This window comes from Malus domestica, chromosome 08, assembly GCF_042453785.1.
Source record: "Malus domestica chromosome 08, GDT2T_hap1".
NCBI classification, from domain to species: Eukaryota; Viridiplantae; Streptophyta; class Magnoliopsida; order Rosales; family Rosaceae; genus Malus; species Malus domestica.
The window spans coordinates 19364329-19373390 of record NC_091668.1 but is presented as its reverse complement, the minus strand read 5'-3'; the positions used below and the strand labels follow the sequence as shown (position 1 = coordinate 19373390).

Sequence of the window (9062 nt, the reverse complement as noted above, 5' to 3'; positions counted from 1 at the left end):
TTCACACTATCTTGATCAAGATAGTGTGAAGCAAAATCAATTCATGGTACCCAACAAAAGCTTCAACTCTAAAGTTTCACCTACAAAGCTTCAACTCCAAAGCTTCACCTACAAAAGCTTCACCCACAATAGCTTCACCCACAATAGCTTCACCTACAAAAGCTTCACCCATAAAAGCTTCACCCACCACAAAAGCTTCACCTATAAAAGCTTCACCAACAATGCTTCACCCACAAAAGCTTCCCCTACCACAAAAGCTTCACCCACAAAAGCTTCACCCACAAAAGCTTCCCCTACCACAAAAGCTTCACCCACAAAAGCTTCACCCATAAAAGTTTCACCAACAAAAACTTCACCCATCACAAAAGCTTCACCCATAAAAGCTTCACCTACAAAGCTTTAACACAAAAGCTTCACTTACAAAAGCTTCACATTATCTTGATCAAGATAGTGTGAAACAAAATCAATTCATGGTACCCAACAAAGTTTCAACCTCAAAGCTTCATCTATAAAGCTTAATATATATATATATATATATATATATATATATATATATATATATATACAGAGAGTTTAAGGGGAGGGATCCCCATTTTTTGAAAAAAATGGGGATTAGGTGTGGGGCCCACTTCACATCAATTTTCAACGATCCGAACCGTCTATTTTGTTAGTCTCGATTCATAGATCATCCTTGCAAAAATTCAATTCAATCCGAAACCATTTGCCTATTTAATTATCAATATCAAATTTCATATTTTCTTATATAACAAAGTATTCGTTCATTTCCTTGAACCCAATTAGATGTCTTAAACATTTCCAATTTAGCTAATATTTTGCAAGGATGATCTATGAATCGAGACTAAAAAAATAGACGGTTTGAATCGTTGAAATTAGATGTGAAGTGGGCCCCACACCTAATCCCCATTTTTTTCAAAAAATGGGGATCCCTCCCCTTAAGCTTTCTGTATATATATATATATATATATATATATTTTTTTTTTTTTAATTTTTTTTCAGAAATTTGAAAATTTAGAAATTTGAAAATTCGAAAATTAAAAAAAAATAAAAAAATAAACAAATAAAAAAAATTGTCTAGGCCTCATTTTCTTTGGGTCTAACAACTTTCATAACAAATATATATGAAAGAGGAGTTTTGAGCTACCACTTAGAAAGAAAAATGGTGAAGTTTTGTTCCTTTGGAAACTTGGCTATTAGCAAGACACCTCATTCGTCAACTCTCTCGACCGGAGACTTGGGGGACTTCTACCATATGTTACTACACCTTGATACTCGGAAGTCTCACGACCACTCAATGACTTGGATTTTTTCAAGTCTCCAACCGAGAAGTTTTCTTCACTTAGGAAATTAAGGGAGCACTACCTCAACCTACATGCTTCACTCACAACGCTTCAACATACAAGCTTCAACAAAAGGAAAAATTCGAAGAACTTAGTGAAGAAGGCCTTCGTGAATTTAACACAAAACGTTGAAATGAAGCAAAACTTGTTTATTGATATCTCCGACAAGTTACAAATATGTACATATGCATGAATCAAAATAAACAAACAAGATGGAGCCTTCATAAAGGTTGCTCAGGAGAAGTCTCAGCAGTCAGCAAAGCCCCAGAAAGAGGAGGCACCAGAGAGTGATTATTCGGAGCCTTAGTACTAGGCAAAACCCCAGAAGGAGGAGGCACCGAAGGTTGATCATTTGGAGCTTCATTACGCGGTACAGCTCCAGAAGACGAAGGCAATAAATGCCTTTGGAACAAACCCACAGACCTCTGATCAAGTAAAATCTGACCATTAGATTCCTGCAGTTGGTCGAGCTTCCTCTTCATGTGTTGTAGCATAGTCATGTGCGAGCCTGTGCAACTGTTTATTCTCATGCTTGAGCCCTCTGATCTCCTGTTTGAGACTTATCACTCCAGCCACCAATGATTCAACTTGGTGGGTTCGAGCAAATAGGCGTTGGGCCATATTAGACATAGAACCTATACATTGAACACTGTGAGCCAAAGAATCCTTAACAGCTAACTCATCAGACCATTTGAAAAGTAGTCTGTTATCTTTGGAAGTGAGAAGGTTCCTGGCCAGTAGGGGATAAGAAGGATGGGCGCCATATGTTGTCTTGAGAAGGCATGACTGCCTCTTCACCAAAGTTCAAGTCAAAACGACGGTCGGATGGGCCAGACATTCTCAGAAATAATGAAGGAGAAATGAGGTGCAATAAATCTCTGAAGTAAAGGGAAAATTCCTACAAGCAATAACTCTCTGAATGTACTTCTTGCACACAATTGGTGCCTTTATAAAAGAAAGGGCAACAGGGTCGTTGGTTCAAAAATCGAAAAGGCACCACTCTCCGAATTCCGAAGAAGCACCACTTTCCACATGCAACATCAACTTCTCGGGTACCACAGATAACTTTGCCAAAGATCTTTGACAAAGTTTAGATACATAAAGTTTGAAGGTCCAACTACCCTACTATTACCCACAAGGGTAAAGGAACAGCACCACTACTTGATAACTAGAAAGTCCCTATGTGTGTCAACCTTTGTGCTCCGTGGCAAGGCAGACTGGCAAAAATGCCTAACCTTTACTCATATTCGAGAAAACACTCCCAACAAGATTGCTTGCTCAAAAATCAAAGAGACACCGCTCTCCGAATCTCGAAAGCCAGACTTCCTACATGATTACTTGATCAAAAATCGAAGAGGCACCACCCTCCCAATCTCGAGAGCCAGACTCCCAACAGGATTGCATTCTCAAAAATTGAAGAAGCACCATTCTCTGAATCTCGAGAGCCAGACTCCCAACAGGATTACTTGCTCAAAAATTGAAGAGGCACCGCTCTCCGAATCTCGAGAGCCAGACTACCAACAGGATTGTTTTCTCAAAAATCGAAGAGGCACCGTTCTTCGAATCTCGAGAGCCAGATCCCCGACAGGATTGCTTGTTCGAAAATCGAAGAGGCACCGCTCTCCGAACTTCGAAAGCTAGATTTTCTTGGATAAAACTTGTCTGCAATCTTCACACGCAACATCAATTTTCCAGATACCACAGACCACTTTTTCAAAGTGCTCTAACAAAGTTAAAACACGTGAATCTTGCAGCTCCCACTACATTGCTATGACCGATAAGGGTAAAGCTGTTGGGATAATTCTTATATATGTCGACCTTCATCCTCCACAGCCAGGCAGACTTGCAAATAAAAAAAATGCTCAACTTTTCTTCACATCCGAGAGGGCACTCTCAGCAGAGTTTCTCAAAATACTCAGCGTCTTTTCCCCCCGATAATACCTCTGCAAACAAGCCACACCAGAGCAAGAGTATCTCATATCATCAGGGTTAAAAGCAAGAGTATCCTATATCATGCTTGTTCCATGTCTTTTCCTTTGGCCTTGTTCTTACCTGTAAGACAAGGAGAAATAGAGCAATCAATCAGCACTTGGAATTAAGCTTCCAATCAGGAACTGACTGCCTGGAACCCCTTACCTGATTACTTACCTGGCATTGCTCTCAAGTACTCATCTTTAACATCTTATGCTTCCAAAGAAGATACCACATCTGCCTGAGGAACAGATAGGGCAAGTGATAATGATACAATGAAGCATGTGGAGACAAGCGTAACAGAACACGTGCCGATACATCCACTACTTTGTCAACAGAAAAAGTATCTCATATCATCAGGGTCGAACGTACTCTAGATTTGATGGACTTGTTTTGACCCTCAAATTTTTGAGTCGGCCTTATACTCTGGAGGAAACCAGAAAACCCTCCAACCCAGTTCAAGAATAAGCCTGTTGAAAGTTACTTCTTCAAAAGCAAAAGTATCTCATATCATCTCTTCCCCATTTGCTTCTCCTTATTCTTGTTGTTGTTTACGATACAAGGAGAATGAGAACAATCAACAGGAAGCCGAAGTTGAACATCCGATCCAGGTTGTTTGCTTGGAAGTCTGATTGCTTACCTTGTCTGTTACCTCATTCAGCAAATCTTCTAACTCAGCGACTTGGGGGACTCCTACTATAGGGTTTGTATCGCACTTGACCAAACCCGAAATTACAAGTAAGCTTCAAGTAAAATTGATACATTACCTTGTGCATCTTCATCGGTTAAAGATACCACCCCTGTATGGAGGAAAAGTACTTCCAGAGAAGATGCCACATCTACATATGAGACAGATAAAGCAAGTGTAAATGATACCACACTTCGGTACTTAGAAGTTTCGTGATTACTCAATGGCTTGGATCTTGCAAGTCCCCAACCGATGAGCTTCCTTCAATTGGGAACTTAGGGGAGCACTGTTTGTATCATACTTAACCAACCTCGAAACTACTAAGCACCGGTCAACATTATACTGCCAAGGACCAACAAGAGTCTCCCTCCAACCAGGAGGCCAATCACAACGCGACACATGTCAACATCAGAGCCAATCATAACGCGACACGTGTCGACATCAGAGGCCAATCACAGCACGACACGTGTCAATGTCAGAATGAAACTAGAAACTCTTTTCTATAAATAGAGATCATTCTCTCACAATATTTCCTAATGTCATTTGTACTAAATCATTCACTAGTACTCACTAAAGGAGAGCTTGAACATATGTACTTGTGTAAATCTTTCACAATTAATGAGAACTCCCCTACTCCGTGGACGTGGCCAATCTAGGTGAACCACGTACATCTTGTGTTTGCTTCCCTGTCTCTATTCATTTACATATTTATCCACACTAGTGACCGGAGCAATCTAGCGAAGGTCACAAACTTAACACTTTTTGTTGTACCAAAATCTTTACTGTTTTTGTGCCTCAATAAGGTGAAGTTTTTTTTCATATCTTTGTATGAATTTTTGATACTTCCGTGGAAATATCGACTGTATTGTACACGACCTCGTACATAGTTTTTTAAATTACAAGTTTATCCTTTACCTCTAAAATCCAGCAAGGATCCGGTTGCGTTCGTCCTTGGGCATATGATACGGACGAAACTAACACGGCGACCCAAAATTTAGAGAGAGAGATGGGAGGACATGGAGCTATAGAGGTGGCGAAGACGGTGATGGAGGTTGCTGACGTGGCGTGGACCGCCATGGAACACGGCCGCCATCACCTCCACCACGAGGACCACGACGGTCAGGGAACGGTTTCCGACGAAGAACTGGAGGCTCTGCGGGCGGAGAATCGGCGGCTGAGGAACTCGCTGGAGCAGAATCTGAAGCTGCTCGAGAACCTCTCCGAGTCGCCTGCGGTTTTGGACGATTGCCCTCCTGATGTAAACGATTTGGGGTCGATTTATTTCGATTCGGTACCCTTTGATCAATTTGTATAAAGATTTCGAATTTTGATTCAAAAACTGAAACTGGTATTTGTTTTTTTTTTTTAAATTCAGCTGTATGCTCGGTTAGTGGCGACGGTGGATTCGAACAGCTTCTTGACTAGAATCAAAGCTCTTCAGAAGGAATCCATTGATGATTATCAGTTTCCTTTCAAACCAGCCACAGGTATATAAATATATATATATATATATATATATGTATGTGTGTGTGTGTGTGTAAATATATATATATATATAAACTGTTTCAATTCTATGTAATAATCATTGGGTTTGTTTATAATTCATGTTTGGATTTTAGGAAGTGATTTGGAGAAAGCTGAAGTTCTAATCAAAATTGACAATGAAGAAGCCAGTTGGTGGGTGTGGATCACGGATGATATGATTCCGGGTAAAGTCGAGGAGAGGAGTGGGATTGACAATGAGAGCTATGTTGTTGTTAGTGAGGAGCATGTGGTGGATGGGATTGCCAATTTTATGGCCAAGTGTATTGTGTCAAACCCGAAAGCTCGCGTACGTATCCACTCATTGCTTTTTGGTTGCTGTTTAAATTATGTTGCTCATTTTGGTCTCATGTTGTTTTGCTTCCTTGGAATTGCAGAACTTGACGCCAGAGGAGCTGCAGAAAAGTAAGTTTTGTTGGTCTTTCTCAGTTGATTCTCCGTGTACTTGTAATGTCTTAACCCGAATATGCTAATAGGTTATTTTCTACGTGAATCGTGTTTAACCACTTAGTTTGCAATCCTCTATACTTTCCATTTATCTCGAAAACTAATTGCTGGTTTTGTTGTGCCTTGCGACGCACTGTGGTTAAACGTTGCAGAGTATGATGAATCGGATAAGCTTGGATACATAAACCAAGAAAATGGAATTGAACTTTAGTTTCTTTCCTTCTAGAAATTTCATGTCTCTAATTTAGTCTTTGCATCCCAAACTGGATACTCATCTCAAGTCTTATCTCTGTCATTTAATGATTCTCGGGCTTGACTTTGAAGATTTAGTGGGCAATAGAGAATGTGTCTACCGAAGCTCATCCTTGGGAGTCTATAATTTGCAGTTGTAGCTAAAGCAATGGGTGGTGTCGGCAAATTGGAGAAAGTATTGGGCATTTGGCATGCAGGGAAGTTGTTCTATACTTTGTCCACCTGGGGACTTGCTCTAACTGGGTAAGTATTTCTTGCCCACCTTCCTGTTGTGTTAGCCTCGAGAATGTTAGCAATGTTAGCCTTGATTATCTGCTACTTCCTGTTCATAAATGGCATACAAATGGATGTTTTTCCATCACTTCTCTCAATTATTATCCAAGAGATAGCATGTATGTACATTTTCCCAGAATGTTTCATACATGTTTTGTCAAAGTAGGGAAAAACTGTTTTGAATTGGGTTGCTTATTTCTTACGAATTTAAGAATATCATGTTGGCTTGTATCACAGATTGTATAGGAGCCGTGCGGTATTAAAATTTGCGGCGATGGGGCTGCACACAACTAGCAAAGCAATTATGAGAGCAATGTGAGGCTCCCTGCCCTACTGCCGCTAAAAACGAAGATTGGAACTGTGCAATAACATCACTGCAGGTTTATAAGAATCCCATTTGATGTAAATAATTGTAAACAGTGCTTGTTCTTGTTTCTGCCATGGTTTCATTGACTGATTTCTTGTACTGAACCATTGATTGATTCTGCGTGTTTCCGCATCCAGTGCAGATGACATGCAACTGCTGAATGCTTAATGAACTATTTTAGTTACTGAACTGCAATTGCTAGAAATGGAAAAGGAAAAAAATGTCGAATTAACAAAAACGGGTGTGTATAAATGCAATCTGTAATTTCTTTGTGTTGAGCATTGTATAATAATTCGGTACAACCACCGCTCTTTCTGGTGCAAACGACTACATTAAGAACACAAGAAGAAAGTTAAAGAAAGAACCATAACTGGTATCAGCTCGCCATAAGTTGTACAATCAGGCCAGCCAGATTTCTCTCTCCACAAAATTGCTGCAGTTAGGCATCACAAAACATGGTGATGCGCTTATCAATCACTAAGGGGTAGTTCGATAACCATTCCACTTTCAGTTTTTGGTTTTTCTGTTTTTGGCCCCTAAAATATCACATTTGCTTTAGAGAACTAACATTATGGACTTGTTTGGATTTGCTTTTAAAATGACTGAAAGCGCTTTTTGAAAACATGGTTTTTGGTTCCAAAAGCATTTGAATGCTTTATGCAAAAGGAAGCACTTTAAATGTTTTTTCAGGATTTATTTGCATATTTACTAATGATTGATTCTAAAAACATTTTCATCAAAAGCGCTTTCAGTCATTTTAAAAGCATATCCAAACGAGTTCTATATGACGGTAGTAATGCCATCTCTGAATCTGACAAAAGCAATCAGTTTCTCGATATGCATGAGAAACATTTTGTCACAGCGGAGGTAACTTACCCAAACATTGTCTTCTTATGGCAAAAACACCTGCAAAATTCAAGCAATCGAAACATATGATACGCAGAACACGTTATGATACACACAACATGTCTAATGTCATATTGAAACAGTCCATTTGGTTGTTGGGGGTTGAGACACACACCACCAGTAATATATGAAGCCTGTTTCCCATCCATCAAAAGCATTCAGTAAAACTGACATAAGAATAAAGCTAATTATGTTTCAAATACTACAAAAAAGTATATATCCCTGCTGTAGGAATGCAGAGTTGCTCGAGCCCATATGGCAAGAATCTATAGGAACCTGCAGTGGGTGTAAATCTTTTGGACTTCTGGAAAGTAGAATTAACCATATATTTGCTGAATGAAATGCCAAACGACGAAAGGGAAAGCAAATGGGAGAAAGGTAAAATGGTTATTTGGCCAAAGAGCTACAGATATTTTTTTGTTCCACTCCAACAGGAGAGTAAATTTGGACTTCCAATCAGTTGATTGTATACAATCATCTTTTAGAAGAAAAATTAAAGATTGCCTATGGCAGTAAGTCAAAAATTTGCAACTCCAAATCGCAACTTGCCATTTGCAACCAAATATATAATTATTTAAGTACAGATTAGTAAAAAGGACAATAATGAAACAAATCAGAGTGCATTTTTCAGAAACAGAAAAATGGATCAAATGCATACCATGGAACGCTGTGCAGAAAATATTGAATTCATGGTTGCAACATATCTGAGACAACATTAGCCAGACCCTAATGATCAGTGAACAGATGGCAACATGCCATCGTTGCTCCCAATTGGCCAGACCCTCAGTTCAACTTTCCTAATATATTTCCTTTTGATTTGTTAGGTTTTCAAGGCATACTCAAAGTATAAGAACAAAAACTAGTTATTATTTTAGTTTTTTTAATTGAACATTTCAAAACAATATGAAGGAGAAGGATAAGCAGAGGCAGAAGGGGGGAGGGTTGCGGCGTTGGGTGGTCCGGTGACAAGTAAGCAGTCTTGTGAGTTTGAATGAAAGGGAATTCCAACGGTTTTACGTGTAGTGTAATTTGATTATAATTTTTAGGGCAGTTTGATCTATTTATGTCACAGCCCGTTCCGAGATTTTCATATCGAGAGTATGAAATGACGGAAATACCCTTGACGTTACTAAGGTGTGTGTGTGGTATGTTTTAGATATTCATATTTTTCCTAACCTATTGGATATGTTAATTAAGTTGGATAGAATTTTCAAAGGTTGGATTGTTTGTTTGGTTAGGGATGTAAATGGATGGTGTG

At 39.2% G+C, this 9062-nt stretch overlaps 1 protein-coding gene across 6 annotated transcripts; it reads left to right on the top strand.

The window, feature by feature from the left end:
• The first annotated feature begins 4897 nt into the window (after positions 1-4897).
• LOC103450646 (uncharacterized) lies at positions 4898-7087 on the top strand. 6 transcript variants are annotated; one of them, XR_011583897.1, is made up of 7 exons: positions 4923-5275; positions 5393-5504; positions 5637-5848; positions 5937-5964; positions 6393-6501; positions 6769-6911; positions 7036-7087. XR_011583897.1 is itself a non-coding variant. In XM_008390013.4 (6 exons), the coding sequence occupies exons 1-6, from the start codon at positions 5024-5026 to the stop codon at positions 6848-6850; spliced, it is 795 nt and encodes a 264-aa protein (XP_008388235.3). In that variant the 5' UTR covers positions 4898-5023; the 3' UTR covers positions 6851-7087. The 6 variants fall into 6 exon arrangements, 2 of the variants coding, with proteins under 2 accessions (XP_008388235.3, XP_008388234.3); XR_011583896.1 differs by having other exon boundaries at positions 4950-5308; XM_008390013.4 differs by having other exon boundaries at positions 4898-5275; positions 6769-7087.
• The last annotated feature ends 1975 nt before the right edge of the window (positions 7088-9062 follow it).